The 27,137-nt window shown below is 37.9% G+C and overlaps 1 protein-coding gene across 1 annotated transcript in view; it reads right to left on the minus strand.

Moving 5' to 3' along the window:
- Cap-G (Chromosome associated protein G) overlaps positions 1 to 20,167 on the minus strand; it is an 86,097-nt gene extending 65,930 nt beyond the window's left edge. The window contains exons 1-5 of the mRNA XM_090384402.1: positions 20,052 to 20,167; positions 18,138 to 18,254; positions 17,046 to 17,294; positions 15,467 to 15,695; positions 13,848 to 14,078 (exon numbers count right to left, since the gene is read on the minus strand). Coding sequence (XP_090240528.1) covers positions 13,848 to 14,078; positions 15,467 to 15,695; positions 17,046 to 17,294; positions 18,138 to 18,242 — 814 coding nt within the window. The 5' untranslated portion in view covers positions 18,243 to 18,254; positions 20,052 to 20,167. The remainder of the gene's footprint in view (positions 1 to 13,847; positions 14,079 to 15,466; positions 15,696 to 17,045; positions 17,295 to 18,137; positions 18,255 to 20,051) is intronic.
- Positions 20,168 to 27,137: the final 6,970 nt, after the last annotated feature.

Below are 27,137 nucleotides of genomic sequence, written 5' to 3' on the forward strand. Positions count from 1 at the left end.
GTTGGCTGGTGGCGGCACGGGTTTGGACTATTTTGAAAGAGAGAGCGGGAATTATAGAAGCCAGTTCGGAAGAACAGTGCCCATGGAAGTATCTGTAAAAGAGGCATGCAGCAGAAACAGTACATCTATGAGAAAGCGGGTGGAGAGACTTTGTTAGAGATGAATCATTAATTAACCTAACTGCCTTCTTCTGAATGGAATCAAGAAGCCTGAGAGAGGTTTTGGGGGCACCACCCCAGATGTGGGAACAATATTCCATAGCAGGGCGGATTTGCGATTTATACACAGTGAGCAGCTGTTTGGAAGAAAAGTAACGCCGAGAGCGAAAGAGAAAACCAAGTTTTTTAGATGCAGAGGAAGCAATATATGTAATGTGCTTGTGCCAAGGTAATCCCCAAGGATTACCTTGGGGTAATCCCCAAGAAGTCAGGGTAATCCCCAAAAGAGATATATCATTTTGCCTAGAAATCGGAGTGTCACTAAAGATAAGCATAGGAGCAGAAGAATCCTTTTTGCAAGATATAAGACAAGACTGAGTTTTAGAAGAGTTGAAATTAACTAAGTTGTCTTTTCCCCACTAGAGAATTACCTGAAGATCGGCATTTAAGGAATTGGTAGCAGTTTTTCGAGAAGTTGAAGCTGATTGAGCAGGACAAGGTTTCTCCAAATGGAAAGTTGAATGCAATGTGCTATCATTGGCAAAACTATGGATAGGATTTCCAGTCAATGGAAGAAGGTCATTGATATACAAAAGGAATAGAGTGGGGGAAAGAACTGAACCTTGGGGGACACCGGCATTAGTGGAGAAGTTAGAAGACAGAGAGCCATCTACCATCACCCTCAGTGAGCGATCAGAGAGAAAACTGGATAACCAATTAGTAAAAACAGTTGGCAAACCATAAGATGGAAGCTTGTTTAGAAGACCTTTATGCCAAACACGATCAAAAGCCTTTGAGATGTCAAGAGCAACCTGACATCTCAAATTTATTGTTTTATGGTCGTGACCTCCAGAAATGTGCTTTAGAAAAATATCACAAAGGCGTTTAAAATTGATTCTTATCACAAAACATGTGATAACGTTGAAAGTGTAGTGCATTTCATTCACACATGAGGAGTTATTCAGCGAGGGGAATGCCAGAGGTGTATTAAACTCTGGCAGTAAGCTGGAGAAATCTTGTAATAACTGAGAGTAAAGTGGAGGAGAAATTGTTGAAGATAAACACAAGAAAGGCACCTGGGGGGTGGATGGGATCTATCCAGTTATACTAAAAGAGGCAGCAAAGGAAGTAAGCAAACCCTTAGCCATAATTATGAGAGCTTCCTTGGACTCAGGGGAGGTACCCATGGACATGCAAATTTGCACATCCATGGACATGGATGTGCAAATGTGACCCCAATTCACAAAGGAGGATCAAAGGCTGACACAAGTAATTATAGACCCGTGAGTTTAACTTCTGTTCCCGGAAACGTAATGGAGGCACTGGTAAAAGAAGCACTGCAGAGTCATCTAGAGAAGACTTCAGTTATAGCTCAGACACAGCATGGTTTTGTTAAGGGTAAGTCTTGCCTGACCAATTTGATTGGATACTGTGATGCGGCCACAAAAGAACTGGATACAGGGAATAACTTTGATATTACATACTTTGATCTTAGAAAGGCTTTTGATACTGTTGCACATGGAAGACTGCTGCGCAAATTGGAGCAGTGTGTGATTGGAGGCAAATTGCTGCTATGGATAAAGGGGTGGTTGAGGGGGAGAAGACAGAGAGTGGTAATCAATGGACACTGCTCATCGTGGACTAATGTTATTAGTGGAGTCCCTCAGGGTTCAGTATTGGGACCATTATTGTTTTCTGTATTTATAAATGACATTGATGATGGTATATCAAGCTTAATGTCCAAGTTTGCAGACGATACGAAGGTTGGCAGGGTTGTCAAGGACACTAATGACACAATGCTGCTGCAACAGGATCTGGAAAGGTTGAGCAGATGGGCTGAGAGGTGGCAAATGAAGTTTAACATTGACAAATGTAAAGTACTACATATGGGAAACAGCAACCCCAGAGCAACGTATCAACTCTGTGGTACTACACTGACAGTGGTAGAGAATGAAAGGGACCTGGGGGTGGTTGTGCAGGCAGATATGAAGTTCTCTGAGCAGTGCAGATGGGCTGCAAGAGTAGCTCATGGTGTATTGTCAATGATATATAGGAATTTTTCTAGCAGGGATATGGAGGTGATTATTCCCTTGTATAAGGCAATGGTCAGGCCACACCTAGAGTACTGTATACAGGCCTGGAGGCCCCATTTCAACAAGGATGTAGAGCTGCTGGAATGAGTACAGAGAAGGGCAACAAGATTAGTGAATGGAACAAAGGGGTGCTCTTACGAAGAAAGGCTTAAGTTTTGCAAATTACAGTGTCTGGAGACTAGGCACCAGCGTGGTGATCTGATGGAGGTGTATAAAGCCTTGAATGGTTTGAGCATGCTCAATGCTGATGGGATTCTTCCTCTTGCTCAGAATAATCACCTGAGAGGGCATAAATTCAAATTGAGGAAAGACAGATGTAGGATAGACGTGCGGAAATTTGCCTTTAGCCAGCCACCTGCTGGTTGGTTGGTGGAACAGACTTCCATCCCTTGTCGTGGAAGTTGATAGCCTAAATAAGTTTAAGGTTCAGCTGGACAGGTATTTCGAACGAACAGAGGGGTGAAGTGGAAGTGGTTATTTTTTCTTTCTTTTCTTTTTTTTTTTTTTTTTTGGCTGATGCTGCATAAGCTTGCTTTCTTGCATCAAATGCCTCTACTAATGCTAATTTTAATGATTGAATTGGTAACTGATACAATTTACAAACCATGCTTACGACCTTTTATATGGTCTTAAGGTCACGAGCATGACCTTAAAAATGAAATTTTTGAGATAAATAGCTTAATTATAGATCGAAAATTTCAACTTCTGAGATCTTGAAACAAATTACCAAAAAACAATGTGTTATTGGGTTCACATTACGATATTTTAACAATACGATGGTGTCTCTGGAACTGATTAATATCGTAAAGCGGGGTACACTGTATTGCATAGCTACACGCGTGGTTTGGAATGCGGTATTTATGAATATTTAACATTCATTTTTTGCAATTAATGTTCATATTTTCGGTTTTGTTGATACTTGGTACTTGAGGGAAAAAACTCGTAAAGTGAGAACTCCCCGTAGTTACAAAGCAAATTTTTGTAAACAACAGCACATGACATCCTTTCTTCAACTAGAAGATATGCTTAGGTTAGTAAAATCTGTTGAGGGTAAAATAGACAAAAATATACATGAAATTAGAAGTGATTTATGGAGAAATCATGTAACTTCACTTCAGCACTATAATAGGCTGACAGTTTGGTGTTTGGTTTTGATTTAGTTTTCTCAAAACATGGTAAATTCTAGTGCAACAGAAATAAATACATGGCAAAATTAGTAAATCAGAACTAAATGGCCACCAAAAGAAAAAATTATACAGTTGAAGAAAAGTTCAAGATTATCGAAAGAGTCAAAGAGTGGTGAAACAAAATGCAGTATGTTTTGTGGGTGTGGAATTACAGAAGGAACAATTTGTCGTTTGATGAAAGAGGAAGAAAAATTGCATTGGTTTGTAGACTCCATAGAAGATGAAGTAGGACTCCAGAGAAAGAAAAGTAGACTGTAAAAACAGTGTTGTGGGCTAATCCTTATACAAGTGGCATCAACAGAAGCATAGTGAAGGAGTACTGATAAATTGGGTAATTTTGAAAGCACAAGCATTTAAATTTCATAAGCTACTTTATGGAGATGACACATTTAAAGTTTTTGAAGCGTGGCTTTAGAGATGAAAGGCTCATCATGGAATATCCCAGTCCAGTCTTGTAAGCATTTTCTGAACTTCTGCATAATGTGATTCAAGATGATTAATTCACAGATGAATAGTTGTACAACTATAATGAAACAGCACTGTACTATAAACTTCTCCCTGACAAGTCACTGTATATTAAAAAGGCACTCAACAAAGCAGGCATGAAACTAACAAAGAGTGAATTACTATGTGCAAAGAAGACTGGAAATCACAAGATAAAGCCAAAGCACATAGGCAAAAGTTGAAATCCACAGTATTTTAAGCATGTCAACATGAAATCTACCTATGATTTATAAAAATAGCTCCAATGATTGGATGACGAGTGAAATGGTTTTGCTTCATGGTTTGAAAGTGAGTTTGTACCATTGATGAGATGCCATCTGCTTTCCAAAAAACTTGAAGAAAAAGTTCTGACCCAGGTCATCCTTTGGCTGATGTTGTAAAACCAAAAAATGGCAAGATCACAGTTGCGTTTTTCTGCAAGATCACAGCTGCCAAAGAAACTACTGCACTAATTTAGCCCATGGATAAGGGCATTAATCGAGCCTTCAAAGCCTACTATCATTGTGAGTTACTTGCTGGTGTTCTGAGCCCAGAAATTCAAGTTCTAGAATTTATGAAAACATTAACACTGAAAGACATTACATACAATATTGGATTAGTGTGGAAGAGAGTAAGCTTAACAGCAATTGAAAACTGTTGTAAAAATTGTATTGGAAAAGATGAGATCACTACTAAAAACCTTGAATTAGCAGCATTTTCAGAACAAGAAGAAAAGGCTGCTTGTAATATACGTGAGGGCAGTATCGGCGCAAATAATCTGGCTGCTTGGATTGAGGTGGATACAGAAACTCCAGTTGTGCATTACCTGAGTGAGGAAGAAATCATAGCCTCTGTGAACAGCAGGAAGATAATTGACAAACATGAGACCCGTGACTCAGAACATAATGTGGATGACGTGTAAGGAAAAAGCACCAGAAATTGACATAGTGCTTGAAAATATTAATGAGGTGATGGTGTGGTTAGAATGACAAAGTGATAATGAACGTGTTTATTTATTGCATTCAATCACTATTAAGAATTATGTACTGAAAAAAGGCAGTCATCAGTTCTGGCAAACTAAATTACATGACTATTTCAGAATAGATGCATAAAATATACATTCATAACAGCATTGTGTATTAGTAGAATGTAAACAAAATGATACAACCTTTAATAGCTAATGTTTTTTAGTCTGTATACTAATAAACATTAGTAAATAAAGTATTTATTTACTAAGTAAAGTGTATTTATGTTAAAAAAATTGGGAAAAGAATGGTAACGTTGTTTTAGCTGTAACGCACTTCACTTATATGACTATTTCAGAATAGATGCATAAAATATACGTTCATAACAGCATTGTGTATTAATAGAATGTAAACAAAATGATATCAACCTTTAATAGCTAATGTTTTTTAGTCTGTATATTAATAAACATTAGTAAATAAAGTATTTATTTACTAAGTAAAGTGTATTTATGTTAAAAAAATTGGGAAAAGAATGGTAACGTTTTAGCTGTAACGCACTTCGCTTATATGACTATTTCAGAATAGATGCATAAAATATACGTTCATAACAGCATTGTGTATTAGTAGAATGTAAACAAAATGATACAACCTTTAATAGCTAATGTTTTTTAGTCTGTATACTAATAAACATTAGTAAATAAAGTATTTATTTACTAAGTAAAGTGTATTTATGTTAAAAAAATTGGGAAAAGAATGGTAACGTTGTTTTAGCTGTAACGCACTTCACTTATAACGCAAGTATTAAAGTTTGTCGCCTGACACCCGGGTTATTATTATTATTAGCTATATGGTGCAAGGAAGCCTGAGGCTTATGCTGCACCAGCCAAAAAAAAAAAAAAAAAAATTCCCGAGTTACCCTGAGAGAGTCAGAAGTACAGTCAGTCCTCGTATAACACGTGTTTACATTACACGAATTCGATCATACACGATTTATAAATAGGGGAACGATATCTTATATAACACGAACCGAATTCGCTTATGCACGATTTGCCTTTGTGTTTACAAGAAATGGCAGTCGAATGTGGAATCACCCCAACTGAACGCAACACGATAGGAATGAAGAGAAGATTCTGAAAATGTATTTATGTGTTTTATATCAGTGAAGGGGAAACACATTTCACCATAATAACTTAAAAACCAACACAATTCCAGCTATCGGTATAATCGTAAATGCAATTAGATCGAGTTTACTACCAGTTTATAACAGATTCCACTAGCAGAAACGCAACTGGAAATTGTTTTTATTGTTTTATGGTAGCAACCCCTAGAAATGTGCTTAAGTAAAATGTGAGGTGCTAATAGTGTATCTCTGCCTTTACGGTGTTGTTTATTCAGTTGCTACACGCGCGCAGCTTTGTTTATGTGTATCAAGCGTGCCTCCTCATTTTGTAATTGTGCTTTATTCCCTAAAAATGAGTAAAATACTTAAAAGGTGCGAAAAGGAAGCGTCCTGGTGAAGACACTGCAGATTCAGAGAGGGGAAAAAAAAAAAAAAAAAAGCAATATCGATAAACAGAGGCGGACTGGATCAAAAATTGTTACCCAGGAAAATTTAGTGGCCTCATACTATGGTTTATGGCCAAAATCACACCGGCCTCTGGCCCACCGGGGTTTCCCTGGTAAGGCTTATGGCCAGTCCGCCACTGTCGATAGAGAAAAAATGTGAAACGCTTTGAGCGAAATGAAAGAACGTGTGATATTGCACGTGCTACAGACCTAAATGAGGCAACGCCAAGAATTACAAAGAATAACTCAAAGTGTAATTAAAATCCATTAGATTAAACACAAAGAATTGGAAGAGATGCACAGCTGTCAACTGTTTGGATAGAAAATCAAACAAAAAACAAGTTTGCTTACGATAGAAGCAAAAGCATTAGCAATATTTTATTACGTAATAGCCATAATAAAATACTTACGTATTTTATTATGATTATTTATTGTGTTTGGTAGTGTTTTGGTTACAAATGTGTGTTCAATCTTGGGTGGTCGGCACCTAACCCTATTTTTCCCATAGGGCCTGTTGTTTATATTGCACGAGGGTTTCTAGGAACACAAGTATTGTGCTATACGAGGACTGACTGTATAAGGGAATCACCAAGAAAGAGAAGAATGATGATATCAAGCTCAGGACCCTGGGTGTGCCAAACCCATACTCACCAGATGTGAGCCCCTGGGGTTATTGCACTGTATTTAGTAATTAAAGTAAATGGCAGTCTTCAACAATCAGTGCAAAAAGGTGCTGGCAACAAATTTAGCCAGTGGAAATGTCTGATTATATTCTAGGCAATCCAGAGATAGAATAAAGAAATCATAGTAACACCAAGAGCACGTATATAGTGTTACAAAACTGCAAGAAACAAGTATGGGAACATATTCAACAGTTAAAAATAAGAAAAAATTCCAGTAAATATGCCATGCCTCAAGTCTATTTTTGAGATATTAAACATTGACTGTAAATTACAAAACATAAAATGAAACTAAAATAAACCTCTACAAGGAAAATATCTAAAGCAGCTGTCAAAGTGACCATTTTGTTCAGTGCAGTTCAGCTAGACAAAACTGCAATTCCCTGGCACATCTTACTGTTTCAGGACTATTCTTAATAGTTTCATCCGCATCCAAAATTTGATTTCCCGGTTTGTCTTGCATAGTAATACACATAGAATAAACCATGGATTTCACACGACCCCACACCAAATAATCTAATGGTTTGAGGTTGGGTGATCATGGTGATCAGTAATCTGACCAATCTACCAGTTATTGTACCCCATATTTAAAATTCAGAAATATCATAGGAAAAGAAGGCTGGTGCACTGTAGTGCATTAACCATATCCTCTGCTTATTTTAAAGGGGTGTCTTCCAGTATTTCCCAAAAACTGTTATACAGAAAATGTAAGTATGCCATACCCTGCTGGCAAAAAAAAAAAAAAAATAATAATAAATAAATAAAATAAAATAAATAAAAACAAATAAACAAATAAATAAAAACAAATAAAAAATAAAAAATAATAAATAAATAAAACATTTAAAAAATAATAAATAAATAAAAAAATAAAAAACAAATAAAAAATTTAAAAAATAATAAATAAATAAAAAAATAAAAAAACAAATAAAATTTTTTAAAAATAAATAAATAAAATAAGGACTAACAAGATTGATCCCAAAAACATCATACCAAACATTAAAGGAAAAGGGTGTACTGAAAATGAGTATGACAATCACATGTGGCTGAAGTATGGGCGTTTTGAGAGTTGAGAATTCCATTTCTTTTAAAACATGATTTATCTGTAACCAGAACATGGCTTCCTATATTTATTCTGTGCAATGTTGAAAAACACCATCTTTAACACATACATAATAAATACTAATACTAAATAAATAGTATAACTTATTTGCTAATACTAAATAAATAGTATAACTTATTCGCTAAAAATTAAATTTTTAAGTACAATTTTTATCTCCACAGGCTGGTTGGATGTTTTGGAAGCATTTTTGGTGAAGTGACTACTTTGGTCATATATTGGTGTGCTAGTTCATCTTGTTCTTATTATGTATTATCTCTACATCAGTGGGAGTTCATAGCTTAATTTGCATGTTGTGTAGGCTGAAAACACCTGGAATAAGTTACAGGGGAAATCCAATTCCTCTGCCTGAGATTAGCTAACTACAGCTAGAATTGAAGAGGTTTTAATTTTCACAGTATCTGACAGAATTTGAATCCTTTCCATACCTGTATAAATGAGTGAAAAGTGAGGAATTCCCCTCATGAGTACTTTTTTTCCAAAGTCAAGATATTTTATTTCTTAAAGATATCATTTAGTTCTTAAGGCTGGAATGTAAAGGCAAGAATATATTTGGCCCCAGGGGGTCACATCTGGTGAGTATGGGCTTCGCACACCCAGGGTCCTGAGCTGGATATCATCATTCTTTTCTTTTTTTGGCTATTCTCTTCTATTTTGGACTCTCTCTCTCTCTCTCTCTCTCAGGGTAACTCAGAAATTTTTTTTTTTTTTTGCTGGTGCAGCATAAGCCTCAAGCTTCCTTGCATCATATAGCTAATAATAATAATATGGCTAATACAATACAATACAATACAATAATAATAATAAACTTCCTAGGAGCAACAATGGCAAAACGGAGAACCACCATTAAGGTCGAGAATATCACAACCAGGCCAATTTCCATTAGAAGAGGAATCTTTCAGGGAGATGCTCTGAGCCCACTGTGGTTCTGTCTAGCACTCAACCCATTATCCACCATGCTTAATGGCAGCAAGTATGGATATAACCTCAAAGAAGGAAGAAAGTACCTGTACACCCTCACCTACCTGATGTACATGGATGACATCAAGCTCTACGCGACAACCAAGAAGCAACTCCAGCAAATACTCTGGATCACCGAAGAATTAAGCAAGGACATCAGGATGGAATATGGTCTAGAAAAATGCAAGACTCACACACTGCACCAGGGAAAATTAATTAGATTGGCCAAAACTACCAGCTGCTGTGGTAAAGAGATCGAAGCTATGACAGAAGGAGAGACCTACAAATACCTAGGGATGATGCAGGGTCAGCAGTTGGAGTACAAGGAAATCAAGAAGTGTCTGACCGAAAAATATCATCAGAGACTCAGAAGCCTGCTGAAGGCAAAATTGAATGGAGGGAACACAGTTAAAGGCGACTATGATGGTCTGAGACAGTATTTAAATTCTATACAGTGGGACCAACTGATGATGTTACCAACAGCAAACTCAAAATGGGAAGCATTCAAGGAATTAATCTTGGAGGCTACCAGGCTTTACATACCAACTAAGAAATACTGTTCAAGGTTTAGGCCTAAATGGTTGTCAGATGAACTAATGAGACATGTGGCAGAGAAGAAAAATGCATGGGATACATACAAATTAATGGGTGACATGGAAGCCTATGATAGATATAAGTTGGTCTGTAACCAAGTCACAAAGGAGATTAGGCAGGCAAAGGCAGACTACGAAAAATCCTTGGCAAAGGATGCAAAGAAAAACAGAAAAGAGTTCTTTACCTATTTAAACTCAAGAAGGAAAGGGATGAATCAGATTGGTCCACTGGATATTGATGGTTCAACAGTTGAGGATCCTGCTCAGGTGGCTAACAAACTAAACGAGTATTTTGCATCTACATTCACGCATGAGGAGTTATTCAGGAAGGAGAATGATGTAGGTAAAGTAAACATTGGCAGTGAGCTGGATGATTTTGTAATAACTGAGAGGAAAGTGGAGGAGAGATTGTTGAAGATAAACATAAAAAAGGCACCTGGGGTGGATGGGATCTATCCAGTTATATTAAAGGAGGCAGCAAAGGAAGTAAGCAAACCCCTAGCCATAATTATGAGAGCTTCTTTGGACTCAGGGGAGGTACCCATAGACTGGAGATGTGCAAATGTAACCCCAATTCACAAAGGAGGATCAAAGGCTGACACAAGTAATTATAGACCTGTTAGTTTAACTTCTGTTCCAGGTAAATTAATGGAGGCACTGGTTAAAGAAGCACTGCAGGATCATCTAGACAAGAATTCAGTTATAGCTCAGACGCAGCATGGTTTTGTTAAGGGCAGGTCTTGCCTGACCAATTTGATTGGATACTATGAAGTAGTCACAAAAGAACTGGATGCAGGGAATAACTTTGATATTATATATTTGGATCTTAGAAAGGCTTTTGATACTGTTGCACATGGAAGACTGCTGCACAAATTGGAGCAGTGTGGCACTGGAGGCAAATTGCTGCTATGGATAAGGGGATGGTTGAGTGGCAGAAGACAGAGAGTGGTAATCAATGGACACTGCTCAACGTGTACTAATGTTATTAGTGGAGTTCCTCAGGGTTCAGTGTTGGGTCCGTTGTTGTTTTCGGTGTTTATGAATGATATTGATGATGGGATATCAAGTTTAATGTCCAAGTTTGCAGATGATACAAAGGTTGGCAGGGTTGTTAAGGACACCACTGACGCTATGCTGCTGCAACAGGATCTGGAAAGGTTGAACAGATGGGCTGAGAGGTGGCAAATGAAGTTTAACATTGACAAATGTAAAGTACTACATATGGGAAACAGTAACCCCAGAGCAACGTATCAACTCTGCGGTAATACACTGACAGTGGTGGAGAATGAAAAGGACCTGGGGATAATTGTGCAGGCAGATATGAAGTTCTCTGAGCAGTGCAGACGAGCTGCAAGAGTAGCTCATGGTATCTTGTCAATGATATACAGGAATTTTTCTAGCAGGGATAAGGAGGTGATTATTCCCTTGTATAAGGCAATGGTTAGGCGGCCACATCTTGAGTACTGTATACAGGTCTGGAGGCCTCATTTCAAGAAGGATGTAGAGCTGCTGGAACAGGTACAGAGAAGGGCAACAAGATTAGTGAATGGAACAAAGGGTTGCTCTTACGAAGAATGGCTTAAGTTTTGCAAATTACAGAGTCTGGAGACTAGGCACCGGCGAGGTGATCTAATAGAGGTGTATAAGGCTTTGAATGGTTTGAGCATGCTCAATGCCAATGGGATTCTTCATCTTGCTCAGAATAATCAGCTCAGAAGGCATAAATTCAAATTGAGGAAGGACGGATGTCGGATAGATGTGCGGAAATTTGCCTTTGGCCAGCGGGTGGTTGGTTGGTGGAACCGACTTCCATCACTTGTTGTTGAAGTTGATAGCCTAAACAAATTTAAGGCTCAACTGGACAGGTATTTTGAGCGAACGGAGGGGTGAAATGGGAGTGGTTTTTTTTTTTTTTTTTTTTTTTTGGCTGATGCTGAATAAGCTTGCTTTCTTGCATCATATGCCTCTACTAATGCTAATGCTAAAGCCATAAACACCTATGCAGCTCCAGTACTAACATACTCCTTTGGGGTCATAGATTGGACTAACACTGAGCTAAAAGATATCATGCGAAAGACAAGGACAATGATGACCAAGAGCTGCCAACACCACCTGAAGTCAGCAGCGGAGAGACTAACAATAGCTCGGAAAGAGGGAGGAAGGGGCTTGATAGACTTGATGGAGCAACAGAAAACAGCGATAGTTAACCTGAAGGATTACTTTGAGAACAACACGCCACCACTCCACCAGGCCATAAGGAAGATAGACAAGTGGTATACCCCACTCAACCTAAGGAGGAACCCCCCTCCTGCCCAGACGGCACAAGAAACGAAGTTAAAAAGATGGGCAAAGAAGACACTCCATGGCAGACACTACAATGACTTCCACCAAGATCACATCGATAACACTGCTTCCAATGCATGGCTCACAAGTGGGACGCTCTTCCCCGAGACTGAAGGATTCACGCTGGCCATCCAAGACCAGGTAATCAACACCAGAAACAATAGAAAATACATCACAAAGAAGCCCGGAATGTCAGATGACACATGTCGACGATGCCACCTGGCGTCAGAAATGATCCAACACATCACCGCGGGGTGTAAGGTGATCACCCAGACCGAGTACACTCATAGACACGACCAGGTAGCCAGGATAATACATCAGAAGCTACAAATGCAAATCCCAGGCAGTACTAGAGACCCGAACCCACAAACTGTTCTGGGACCACACCATAATAACAGATAAGACCATCCTGCACAACAGACCGGACATAACCCTTGTGGACAAGATGGAAAAGACTACCTACCTGATTGAAATAGCGGTGGCCAACACTAGCAATGTCCAGAAAACCCATGAGGAAAAAATTAAGAAGTACACGAACCTGAGACACGAGGTCAAGGAGACATGGCATAGGTAAGAAGTATCAACCATCCCGATCATTGTGTCAACCACTGGTATGGTACCAAAGATTCTACATAGCAGCCTAGCAGCAAGAGGTCTCCCAGAGAATACCTACAAGGAACTCCAGAAAGTTGCAATCCTGAACACCTGTAAGGATGGTCAGAGATTTCCTTGACCCACAGTAACACCGACATTACAACCACCCTGTGTACTTGGTAGCAGTACCCATCACGGAGTGGAATCCCCCAATCAGGGAGAAATAATATAAGAGCAACAATAATAATAAAAAATTATAATAATATGGCTAATAATAATAATAATATATGTATACTGCTAAACGTACACTGCATGCTTCAAAGACCCTTTTAATAATATATTCAATAATGAATTGTCCTATGGTAGACATTAAATCAATTTTTGATAAATGATTCAGGCCAAATCTCACATTCCAGTTCATTCCAAAAGTGTCCCACATCTTCAAACAAAGCCACTACCGGCTGTACAGTATGACATGGTGCACTGTCATGCTGAAACAGAAAAGGGTCCTATCCATATTTCTGCCACAGTGCACAAAGAGGGGAAACTGTCCACAATGGGGGGAAACTGTCCTCAGACATTGAAATCACTTCTGCCAAACTCATAGTTGGGATGACACACTCTGGTAAATAATGTTCTACAGATCCACCCGACCAAAAAAGCTGTGAGATCAGAAAACTGTACTGTGATTCATCACTCCATAACACAGCTTTCCAACACTCAGGGAACCAGGAAAGTCAGCCCTGTGTTGCAAATATTTGGTTTTTGTGTGTTGCAGCTCTTCCATAAACTTCTGATACTATGAAACTCCCCATATATTGTATATATCCTTATACTAAAATCAGTTCCTGTGGCCTTCGACAGTATTAAATGAACTTTTTTTCCCCTGTATCTTCACAGAAACCTTAGCTTGTTTTTAAAAACAACATGAAATGAGAAAAGAAATTTTAAAATTTTTTTTCTTACTTAAAATTTCTGTAAAAAAACAAGAATGTTAGTTTTTAATACGAAAAGAACAGCTGAAAAATTTTATTAATAATTTATAAAGATCTTTTATTATATGAAATGTCTTTAGAAGAAAAGCACATAAAAAACTAAAATACGTTACCAGATCGGTCTTTAAGTCCCTGTTGTAGTAGTTTCACTCTCTGTGAAATAGACAAAGATTTAACATGAACCTTATCAGCTAAGTATAAATAAGCCGCACGTCGTATTACATCTTTGATATCACGAGTGCGGTCAATTACTGGTCCTAATGTTTTAGCAGAGGCCCCAATTGAAGTCAGAATGGCTTTACGGACATCTGGATGGGGATCGTGACTCAAGTGGAAAAGAAAAGCTAAATAAATTAAACAAAAACAGTAATAATATTTTAATAACAGATATATTTACATCAAATATGTAGAACTTTGATACACGTACAAAAAAAATTTATATATGGGATGTTTCAAAAGTGTGTGAAAAAGTTCTGGGATGTATTCTAAGGTACAAAATAGGAAAAAGGAGTCATGATAAATGTGTCTAATTCTGAATGGTTACAGATCTATCATTGTTTGAATTTTAAAAAAAATAGTTATGGTAGATAGTTATAGACATTTCCACAACCATAGCGTGTGGACATGTTATAACTATCTGTCATTTGAGAGTTCAACTGTGTACATCTGTCTCCACCTTTTTCCATTTTAGAAATTATCTACTAATTTATATCATGTTTTTTTTTTAGGATTGCATCCATTGCATAAATTGAGAAATGGATGTAATTCAAGTACCACTTTGTAATAAGAAATATATCTATTAAAGTTTGTGATAAGACACACTGAAGTTTTATTTCCAGTTCCACATAATCATTGAAATTTATAAGGGTGGCTTCATGAAGAAACAAACAAAAATGTTACTGGACAAATGTTACATAGCTGTTCAAAATCTTTGGCTATATGATTGTTGTTGTTGTTATTTGGTTTTTAGGAGCATTAGCAACTAAGGCCATATTGCTCCGGGAATATGCGGTGGTCATTTCCTGATCTTTCCGCATCCTCCGTATTTGGTGGTGACGGGCTTGAACCCCGGTCTAATCAAGAAGTGTGTGCTATGCACTGCTGCTCCTTCCTTACGGAGGTGCCCTATATGATTGTACAAGAGTATAAGTAAAAATAAATTTTAAAATTTCTGCAAATTAGCAGAACTAGTCAGCTATATTTTGGGGCTTTTATTCCATTGATTAATGAAAATTGTGGATACACTCCACCGAATTATCATCTGTGGCAAGCAGCTTACTTGTTGCTTTGGAGGATGTCCACAGTGAGATGTGGAGATGCAAGAGGCACAGTAGGTGTACTTCATTTAGATAAATCATAAATTTTAAATGGAACAGTTTGATTCATAATGCATAATATTTGTACAGAGCCATAAATGGAATAGAATCACTGGGTGATTCTATCGGGGGCAATCAGTCAAAACCCTCTATAATTCAAAAAGACAATATTTTGGGATATGAGACATAAGAAAAAAAATCATGTGAAATTTCTTATATTCAATAATCATATATAACTCAATGATAATTTCCTAATAATTTAGGAAATTATCATTGATATCAAACTGGATTTTATAATTCAATTTTAAATTGAATTATAAAATTTCTATCAAACTGGATTTTATAATTCAATTATTTAATATATTTATTACAGCAATAGATTAGTAATACTAATTGGTATGTAACACTTCACTAACCTTCGATAACTGGGCAGTTAATATCATTTGGATCTTGAAGACGGGCTAATGCAATCACAGCTTGTGCACGTACATAAGGCATTTTATCTCTTAACCTTTCTATCATTTTCTTGAAAATCTGTTGGTATAAGTCATCATTTATTGCAACATCATTGCTCAAGTGATTCAAGAGGCTACTTATCATGAAGCACACTCTGAATCGAACTGCTGGATCATGAGCATTGTAGTGCTTTGGGAGAAAAAATTTTAATTAATATATAGGCGACTTCATCAGATTAAATAATTTATAATCAAGCGTTATTAGATTAATTAGAGGATTATATGATTGAACTTTATTAGATTATTGGCATTATTTGATCAGAGATTATGGCTTCTGCCATTTTGGTGGTATTCTTTAAAATTTAACAGATTGGTATCTAGTATCTAATGCAAAGCCAACTCAGTGTAAAGGTTTACATGAAATTTGACATGATAATCCGAATATGATGTCAAAATAAAATCTCAAGCTCCAGAACATGCATATAGGGTGGAATATAATAATAAAACCACACAACTAATTTCCAATCTGACACGACACATGGAACATTCAAAATGGTGGATTATAGTAGGATGATAGCAAAACAGATATAAGCAGAGGTGGAAAGAGCCTTAAATGTATAAGGAATAGTAGTTTCATGGTTATGGTAACAATGATGGGAGATAGGATAGGTGTCAATAAGGCAAATTTGAAGCCAGCCAAAAATTATGACAGCCTAGAATGACAGTTGTTTTTCCTCAAGAGGGCAGTTTTCTGTGGCAGTCAGTTGGTATGGCACATCACCACTTGTCATTTGTTTGGAGACAACTGGGTTTGATGCCTGTTGACAACTGGAGGAATTTCTAAAGTCCTCTTCAATCGAGGCTGTAGTCAGCTGATCTCAGGTGGAGGGAGTAGATTTCCTTCATGAGTTATTCCACGTTTTATCCACCTACAAAGGACAAATCAGCCTGTGAACTCACTTCTACAGAAAAATGCACAATACACATAAATGAGCAACAAGTTCCAAGTGTGATTAAAAATAATATATATATTTTTTTTTCATCCATACAAGTTAAACATCATAGAGGGTGATACACACGGTTCTTGAGAAGCTAGAGGGCCATACAAACAGTTCAAGGGTGGTTTGCGGGCTGCACTAGTGTGCAAACAACATATCAGTAGCATTATTCAGCAAAATTTATTAAATCTTTTCTCCTTTCACAAAAATACGTGATCTTATAACCATCGATTTTTATGAAGGCTTGCCTAATATGAATTTTGTTTAAATTTTATATTAGTGTATCTCCTTTAAGTGTCACCATTTACCATTTGGGTTACTTATATGCAGTAAAATGTGCTGTAAAAGTTGACAACACTTGGGAGGTCTGCACAACAAATGCTTGAGGGTTGCAGGTGGCCCCCAGTTTGACACCCCTGCTTTAAATGATTATATTGTATTTACTATTTTCATTTCCATATGCTATGAATTATGAGAAATTAATTTTTTGTTCTTTTTCTTAAGGTAAGCAAAAATCAGAATAAATAGTAATCAGAACTTACTTTTAACAAAAACTGGAACAGCTTCAAGAGCAAAGGATTCAGTTCATCTTCCTCTGTTAAATCATCATCTTTACCCAATTCAGTTTCTTCCATGTTGCCATTCTCTTTCTCCTCTTTCTCAGGCAAGGAAGAAACTGCAAACTTTGCAACAAATTCTAGCGTTCTTTCAACGGCAGGGTGACGTTCTCTCACAACAAGAGAATATCGCAAGAAATGAATGAATTCATCATAAAACTCTTCTAGTGGGATCTATAACAAATAAAATGCATGATAGAAAATATATGAATTTTTTATTCAAAAAAATAATTTAATAAAATTAATAATAATAAAAAAAGTAAATAATTATTTATTAAATACAACATCTGATATATAAGAAATAAATTCTGAAATAATAATAGCCATTCTATAAAAAAAGTCGTCTATCTGAAGAATGATAAATTCACATGAATGGATACTTTCCTTCTGGTCAGTTAAAATTTAAGAATGGTGACACCTGAATCGTTGAAGTCTGTGGCTCAGTTCTTTATTCCACCAAGTACCACAAGGTAATGCTTCAAGTAAACCAGCCAACTAGGTTCTACATTTATGCAATCTGAGTTGATTTCATGGAATCCATTAGACACCCCATATAATTTTCATCCCTTTTGTACATATCAACCATCCTACCCACTCAGCTGAAAGTTACTACAGATTTCTATTTTCTTTTTTTCTTCATTTTTTTTTTTTTTTTTTTTTTTAAATCTAGTATAGCTACACTAACTTCCTTTTGGATGTGTCTTGCTCTGCTGCCTGCAGAAAAGTTTTCTGCTGTTGGATTATAACTTAAGGAAAACAGGCATGAATTCAAATGGAATTAGGTTTAATAACTTACAGATTGCTTCTGGGTTCTTGTAGGTATTTTAACTTTGTTTTTACCAGCACTACATCTGTTTGACCTAAACAAGCCCTATTATTAATAATATATTTAAGCAATAAATAAATCAAGACTACAACTATGATTAAATCATGATTAGAAACAAATTTATTATTTTTCTTTTTTGTATTTTGCTGCAGAATTAAAACATTTTTTTTATAAAATTCTTTGCATCTTACCGAATTATAGAGCTCTGTTAAGGACTTCAGAAGCTTTGGATGGCCATGTAAGTTGAATTGGCACTTTGTAAATATTTCCTTCATAGATAAACCTTTCTTCGTCATTTTTGTGAGGATCTAAAAGAGATGAAATGCCATCTTTTGTGAGGTTATTAATCAGTAAAAGAGAAACAATGAATCATAATAAGGATACTAGCACTGAAAAGAATTTTCAAAAAACTGAATGATTACATACAAATGAAATGAAAAAAAAAAAAAAAATTAAAAAAATTCACAAACAATATTGTTATACATTGTTGTTGTTGTTGTTATTTGGTTTTTAGGAGCATTAGCAACTAAGGCCATATTGTTCCAGGAATAAGCGGTGGTCATTCCACCGCTGATAAGAACTGATTTTCTCAGCTCTCATTATGACAGACTTCTAACTTTAATTTTTATTTCTTGCATTCAGGATAACATTTGATATGAAATTTTTGACATTTTCCATTCCTTATAGCAGAAGTGTGTTATAATGATATTCAAATTATAATCTTATCACTATCAAATTAAAACCTTATCACATTGTCAATGGCTGGGCTGAACTAATACAATTTTTTTTTACTATTTGAATTTAACTACATATAAAAATCCTACAACCATCTGAAATGTTAAAAATGTACAACTCCCAGCATAAGTGCAAAATAAAATGTATCATTCATTCAATACATAAGGGAAGCATAAAGCATGCTATAATAAATTAAACACCTGAGTTGATATGTAACTAACATAAACGATTTTCAGTGATTTTAGTGGGGTTTTTTTTTGGATTTTCAGAAATATTTTATCAGTATTTTGATGACAAAAAAAATTTTAATTTTGTATGAATCCTATGACAAAATAGGAATTTTGTCAAAGTCCTATTTTAACTCTTTAAAATATTTTTGAAATAAAAAAAAAATTCATGTTTTCCCTGTTTGGTAAAATTGTAATTATACATTAAAAATTATTAATTCTTGGTCACTAATTTCAAAAAGCAGAACTCATTAAACTTGCGGTAAAAAAATCAAAACTGAATTATGAGGGGGGGGGTTCTTCCCTCCTGGATTCCTCTGGCATCTATTGGGGAGGGGGAATTTGAGATAATTATTCTCAAGATTATTATTATTATTATCATCCATATGATGCAAGGAAGTCTGAAGCATATGCTGCAACAGCCAAAAAAATTTCCGGAGTTACTCTGAGAGAGAGAGCCCGCAAGTCAGAAGTAGTAGGAATCACCAAGAAAGAGGATGATGATGATGATGATGATATCCAGCTCAGGACCCTGGGTTTGTCAAGCCCATACTCACCAGATGTGAGTATGGGCTTGACAAACCCCTGGGATTATTCTAATATTATCTTCTGTTTCTGGGCTATCTGTAAATGGAATAATTTCCGATATCGTTATCCCCACCCCCAAGAAATATGCTAGACTATTTGTTTTCCTATACTGTTCCACACAGCAAAATCTGGGAAAATAAATAAAGGCTAGATACAGGCCATTTATGTAACATCGGTAACGAAATTATCGTAGTGTCAGGTAGACCACCAAGTGGAAGGGGAAGGGACAATTGTGGGGTTTGGTTTGTTATGGTTTAGGATCACATGGGCCATTCGAAAATCTTGTAAAGGATTACAATTTTTCATTTCACCTACGTAACGTAGTTTGCTAAAACGTTAATAATTTGCATAAAAAATTCATTTTCCTTAAGTGATAATTCTAAACTAATAATCTCCAATTATATTTATGCAACAAATATTGGATATTTATGCAATATTGTTTACATTAAGACCAAACGATGAATTATTCGCTATCATAAACACTGTCTGCATGGATATACATAGTATTTTAGAAAACTGCTTTAAATCTGTTACGTTTATATAAACTTCACATACTTGAAATTAAAATTCAGCACAAAAATGACAAGATGTTTTTATGGCTTGTACATTGCAATATTGGAAAACATAATTAACATCACATCTTCATTTTTTTAAAAGCACACCACTTGTTTTCAACAAACCAAAATATCCCGCGAAAACAGAATCACTACGCTACTGCAGCGCCACTCAGAAAATACGCAGTTCTTAACACAGTATTAATAAAACGTTCGCAGAAAATGAAAAGGTTTATTATTATCATTATTTCTCCCTGATTGGGAGAATCCGCTCCGTGACGGGTACAGCTACCAAGTACACAGGGTGGCTGTAATGTCTGGCGTTACAATATCTCTACAAGAAATCTCTGTCCTACAGTCAGAGATTTCTTGCATATGCCACATCTCCTTGACCTCATATCTCAGGTTTTTGTAGTTCCTAATTTTTTCCTAATGGGTTTTCTGGTCATTGTTAAAGTTAAATATAAGAAAGGCACCCGAGGTGGATGGGATCTATCCAGTTATACTAAAGGAGGCGGCAAAGCAACTAAGCAAACCCTTAGCCATAATTATGAGAGCATCCTTGGACTCAGGGGAGGTCCCCACGAACTGGAGATGTGCAAATGTATCCGCAATTCACAAAGGGGGATCGAAGGGTGACACTAGTAATTACACACCAGTTAGTTTAATTTCTGTTCCGGGTAAAATAATGGAGTCACTGGTTAAAGATGCATTGAAGGATCATCTAGACAAGACTGCAGCAATAATTCAGACACAGCATGGGTTTGTTAAGGGAAAGTCATGTCTGACAAATTTGATAGGATATTATGATGTGGGTTACAAAGGAACTGGATGCAAAAAATAATTTTGATATCATATATTTGGATTTCAGGAAAACTTTTGACACTGTTGCGCATGGAAGACTATTGTACAAATTGGAGCAGAATGGTATTAAGGGTAAGTTGCTACATTGGATAAAAGGATGGTTGAGTGGGAGAAGACAGAGGTTGGTAATCAATGGGTCGAACTAATGTTATTAGTGGAGTCCCACAGGGTTCGGTGTTGGGTCCACTGTTGTTTTATATACTTATCAATAATATTGATGAAGGTATATCAGGCTTAATGTCGAAGTTTGCAGATGATACAAAGGTTGGCAGGGTTGTTAATGACAGTAATGGCAGTGTGCTACTGCAACAGAATCTATAAAATTTGGTCTGATGGGCTAAGTGGCAACTGAAGTTTAACCTTGGCAAATGCAAAATACTGCAAATGGGTAGAAGTAACCCCAGATAAACATACCAACTGTGTGGTACTAAACTTAAGGTGGTAGAAAATGAAAAAGACCTGGGAGTAATTGTGCAGTCAGATATGAAGTTTTCCGAGCAATGCAGACAGGCTGCCAGGGCAGATCACGGGGTTTTGTCAAAAATATATATATAGGAATTTTGCTAGCAGGGAAAAGGAGGTGATTGTCCCTCTATATAAGGCAATGGTCAGGCCACGCCTTGAGTACTGCGTACAGGTCTGGGGGTCTCATTTTTGGAAGGATGTCGATTTGCTTGAGCGTGTACAGAGAACGGCAACAAGATTGGTGAGGGGAATGAAGGGATCCTCTTACCAAGAGGCTTAAGTTCTACAAATTGCAGTGGCTGGAGACTAGGCACCTGCGTGGTGATCTGATTGAGGTGAATAAGGCCTTGAATGGGTTGAGCACGCTGAATTCTGATGGGATACTTCCACTTGTTCAGATTACCAACCTAATGGGGCATAAATCCCAATTAAGAAAACACAGATGTAGAATAAATGTGCGGAAATTTACCTTTAGCCAGCGGGTGGTTAATTGCTGGAACAAACTTCCATCTGTTGCTGTGGAAGTTGATAGGTTAAATAAATTTAAGGAGGAACTGGACAGGCATTTGGAGGAAATGGTGTGTTTTTTTTTAGCTGATGCTGCATAAGCTCATACACGTGCTTTCTTGCATCACATGCCACCACTACTACTGCTACTACTACTATTACTACAGGTGTTCAGGATTACGACTTCCTGGAGTTCCTTGTCGGTGTTCTCTGGGAGGCCTATTGCTGCTAGATTGCTATATAGGGCCTTTAGCACCATACAGGTGGTTGACGAGATGATTGGGGTGGTCGTTACTTCCTGCATATGCCACACCTCCTTGACCTCATATCTCAGGTTTTGTAGTTCCTAATTTTTTTCTTCATGGGTTTTCTGGTCATTGTTAGTGTTGGGCACCGCTATGTCAATCAGATAGGTAGCCTTTTTCATCTTGTATACAAGGGTTATATCCGGTGTGTTGAGCAGGATGGTCTTATTCGTTATTATGGCGCGATCCCGGTATAGCTTATGGGTTGTGGTCTCTAGTACTGCCTAGGGTTCGTATTTGTAGTGTGCACACTTTCTTTGGTCAACTGGTATTTCCTCGCTATCTTCTGATGTATTATCCTGGATACTTGGACGTGTCTATGAGTGTATTCAGTCTGGGGGATTAACTTGCACCCCGCGGTGAGATGTTGGATCGTTTCTGAGGCCAGGTGGCATCGTCAACATTTGTCATTTGATATATATTCTGGGCTCCTTTACGATGTATTTTCTATAGTTTCTGGTCTTGATTACCTGGTCTTGGATGTCGGCCGGAGGGGACTTCTCGCTTAGGTTGAATGGGGTACACCACTTATCTATTTTTCTTATGGCCTGGTGGAGTGATGGTGTGTTGTTCTCGAAGTAATCCTTCAGTTTAACTATCGATGTTTTCTGTTGCTCAATAAGGTCTATCAGGCCCCGTCCTCCCTCTTACCCAGCTATTGTTAGTCTGTCTCCACTGCTGACTTCGGGTGGTGCTGGCGTCTCTTGGTCATCATTGTCCTTGTATTTTTCATCGATAACCTCTAGCTCGGTGTTTGTCCAATCTATGACCCCGAAGGAGTATGTTAGCACTGGGACTGCATAGGTGTTTATGGCTTGAACTGTGTTCCCTCCGTTCAATTTTGCTTTCAGCAGGATTCTGTGTCTCTGACGATATTTATCAGTCAGGCACTTCTTAATTTCTCGGTGCTCTAACTGCTAAGCCTGCATCATACCTAGTTATTTGTAGATTCCTCCTTCTGTAATAGCTTCGATCTCTTTACCAGTCAGCAGCTTGTAGTTTCGGCCGACTAATTTTCTCTGGTGCAGTGCGTGGGTCTTGCATTTGTCTACACCAAATTCCAACCTGATGTCCTTGCAAATTTTTCAGTGAACCGGAGTAGTTGCTGGAGTTGCTTCTCGGTTGCCGCGTAGGGCTTGATGTCATCTATGAATATCACCTGGGTGAGGGTGTACAGGTTCTTTCTTCCTTCTTTGAGGTTATATCCACACTTGCTGTCGTTACGCAAGGTGCATAGCGGGTTGAGTACTAGACAGAACCACAGTGGGCTCAGAGCATCTCCCTGAAAGATTCCTCTTTCGATGGGGGATTGGTCTGGTTGTGATGTTCTCGACCTGAATGGTGGTACTCCACATTGCCCTTGTTGCTCCTAGGACGTTTGTCACTATCGGATTGACCTTGCAGATCTTCAGGGTCTCTTTTAGCGAACTATTAGGTACGGACTCGAAGGCCTTGCGGTAATTGATGAAGGCCGTTTATAGGTTGCGGTGCTTCTTGTAGGCTTGCTCCATAACTGCGGAATCTATGGTTAATTGCTCCTTGCATCCATTGCTATTCCGTTTGCATCCTTTCTGCTGTTCGGCCATAATATTCTGACTCTCTAAGTGGTCTGATATCTTCTTGGTTATGCAGCTGATCAGGATCCTGTACATCGTTGGGAAGCAGGTGATCGGCCTGTATTTCGCCGGGTTTCTTGTATCTTCGCCTTAGGCTAAAGATATGTGAAAGCGATGGTGTACTTATAAATAGCAAGAAGGCATACTTCAAATAGCAGAAGACTACTATAGAGAATTATACAAGAAGCGAGGGAATGATGCCAGCAGTGGGGAATTTGAATCGCAAATTAGTAACACATACGACATACCCGATATTCTTCCTGATGAGATAGAACATGCATTGAAGTAAATGAAGAATCAGAAAGCCCCGGGGAAGCTGAAGTTACTGTAGAGTTGTTAAAATTGGGGAGGAAGAGACGTGGCACAAACACTGGCAAGAATCTTCACAAAATGCATTAAAAAAGGCGTGATGCCTAAAGAGTGGAATAATGCAACCATAGTTTTACTGCACAAGAAAAGAGATAAATCACAAATTGGAAATTATTGACCAATTAGCTTGTTATCCCACATTAACAAGTTTCTCACAAGGGTCATTACTAACAGATAAGAAAGAATACTTGATGAGAATCAACCGAAAGAGCAAGCTGGCTTAAGGACAGGATTCTCAACTATGGATCACCTTCACGTAATATCACAGCTAATCGAGAAAGCAAATGAATATAAAACACCATTATGCCTGGCATTTGTGGATTATGAAAATGTATTAGACTCTATACAGCATAAGACAATGTTTCGGGCACTGGAAAAACAAGGCATAGATTCCCCATATATTATGATTTTGAAGAAAATGTATGATAATGTTACCTCCTTTATTATACTAGACAAAGACAGTATTAAATTTAAAATTGAGAAAGGAGTTCGACAAGGAGACACAATATCTCCGAAGTTGTTTACTGCTGCCCTTGAGGAAGCTATCAGAAGATTAGAACTGGTCGCAGAAAGGAGTCAATGTGAATGGAGAGTACCTAAGCCATTTACGATTTGCAGTTGACATTGTGGTCATAAGCCACGATCCCAAAGAATTAGAGGAAAACCTTAATCAATTATGCAAGGTTAGTAAGGATTTTGGACTAAAGATGAATATGGCTAAAACAAAAGTAATGGTGAACAAGTGTGCCATAGAAAACGGATATAATGATTGAAGGAATAGAAATTGAAAAGCTGGATTCATATACTTATCTGGGACAACTCATCAGCTGTAATAATAGTAAATGGCAGGACGTCAAGAGAAGAATAAAATTTGGATGGATGGCATTCAGGAAATATAGTCACATACTGAGGAGCAATGTCCCATTTTGTCTGAAACGTAAAATAATGAACCAATGTATACTCCACGCCATGACTTATGGAATTGAAACTTGGGCACTTACCAAAAGAATGGAAGAGAAGCTGAGAACGACACAGCGAACAATGAAACGAATTATATTGGGAATCAGACTGTTAGATAAGAAGAGAAACATATGGATTAGGCTGCAAACTCAAGTTAAGGGCATTCTTATCAAAACTAAAGAACTAAAATGGTCTTCGGCAGGACACATAGCTCGAAGACAAGATGACATATGGACTAAGAGAATAACAGAATGGTACCCAAGATGAGCTAGAAGAAAACTTGGAAGATAACGACGGAGATGGACAGATGAAATTCATGAGTTTGTGGGTAGTGTATGGATGGCCATTGCACAAAACAGGAGGAACGCAGAAGGTTGTTGGAGAGGCCTTCATCCAGTAATGGATTGATAATGGCTAATGATGATGTGATTCGTTGAGTGAGAAACTTCGGGACTGTCTCCGGGTGCCTTATCATTCGAGTGAACTGCTCTGCTAGGTGCCTGTGTGTGCAGGTGAGCTTCTTGTACCAGTAGTTGTGGATGTTATTAATCTTGGGGTTCGCCAGATGTGGGTCTTTGTGATCGACTATTTTACTTCTTCTTCTCGAATCTCCGATTCTCTCATCGCTTGTAGGTCCTTGGTTTTCTTCCTTTCTGCTTCTATCCAGGGTGCTCGGCGATTATGTCTTACTTCACTGCTCCAGATATTTCCCCAGAACTCTTCGATCGTCTTCTTCTCGGGTTGCCCGTTTCCTGCTTTCTCATCTTCTCCTAGTTTCCTGTAGACGGCCATTTGGTCCTCGTCTCAGATTCGGTTGTTTATTTTACTCTGGGAGCTCTCTTTTTATCGGCGTTGTGTCTTACTGAGTGCGAGGAGGTTCTGCGTCAGTGTGTCCAAGTAGTCTCATATTCTCTGATTTCTGTTCTCATATTTGCTGTGCACGCCGTCTCTCTTGAGGATACTCCTCACCTTTCCAATCAATTTATTTCTTCTATTACCCTGTTGGTACTGGGTAAACTGACCTACCTTGACTCAATTCTTCTATCTTCTGCTGAAGTCTTCTTTCCCAAGCTGGCGGTCCCTTCTGTTTTCGGTTCTCCTGCTGCTGCTCCCTTGTTTCTTTTCCATTAATCCTCGTGGCTGCTATGGCAGCACAGGATACGGCAGTGTGGACAGCATCCAGCGTTGCACCGTTGTTGTCAAGATAATGTGACATTATTTGCCGATTGACGTGGTCTGTTACTCTCCATAGGATTTTATTTGGCCCCAACTTAGGTCCTTGTGGGGTCCATTCCTTCGAATTCTGTCAGGGCCTTCTTCCACTCGTCTTCTATTCTGGATATCATGATTTTGTCTCTTTCCACTTGAGCTACTCTGGGTTGTATTTCTTCTTGCTCTTCTTCCTCTGGTTCCGTCGTATGCTGTTCCTCTAGTTCCATATTGATCATCTTCTTTGTTCTTTGTAGTTGATTGCTCACATACTGCTTGATTTTTTTCCAAGATAGCAAGAGCTATTACGTTCTTCGTGTCGATGGCCCTTCTTTGGTCTGCTTATCGCTGTTCGGTGACCTGAATATCCGGGAATCGTTTGAACCAGTGGGTATGTAGTCGCGACCTGTACATTATCATATTGGTCTCTAGCCTGGTTATTTCATAGTATGCTCGCATGATGCATGTATTCATTTCAATGCTCCACTTCATGCGTTGGCATCTTCTTCCTTCGTGGGTTGTCACTAGCGCAGTTGCGAAGGAAGAACTTCCAGTTGGTGGGGCTGGATGGTGTTGCCCTTCTCTTGTCGTAGCCATTCTCTTGTGGTCTCATTCTTGTTGTGGTTTCATCCTATCTGTTATGCGGGATTGTAATATCCGTTGTTAAGACGCGATCCAAGTACAGCTTGTGGGTTGGGGTCTCTAGTACTGCCTGGGGTTCGTACTTGTAGTACTGTACACTTTCTTCGATCAACTGGTATTTCTTTTCTAGCTTCTGATGTACTATCCTGC

Source organism: Mastigoproctus giganteus, chromosome 11, assembly GCF_048544385.1.
Source record: "Mastigoproctus giganteus isolate SK-2022 chromosome 11, ASM4854438v1, whole genome shotgun sequence".
In the NCBI taxonomy this organism is placed as follows: Eukaryota; Metazoa; Arthropoda; class Arachnida; order Uropygi; family Thelyphonidae; genus Mastigoproctus; species Mastigoproctus giganteus.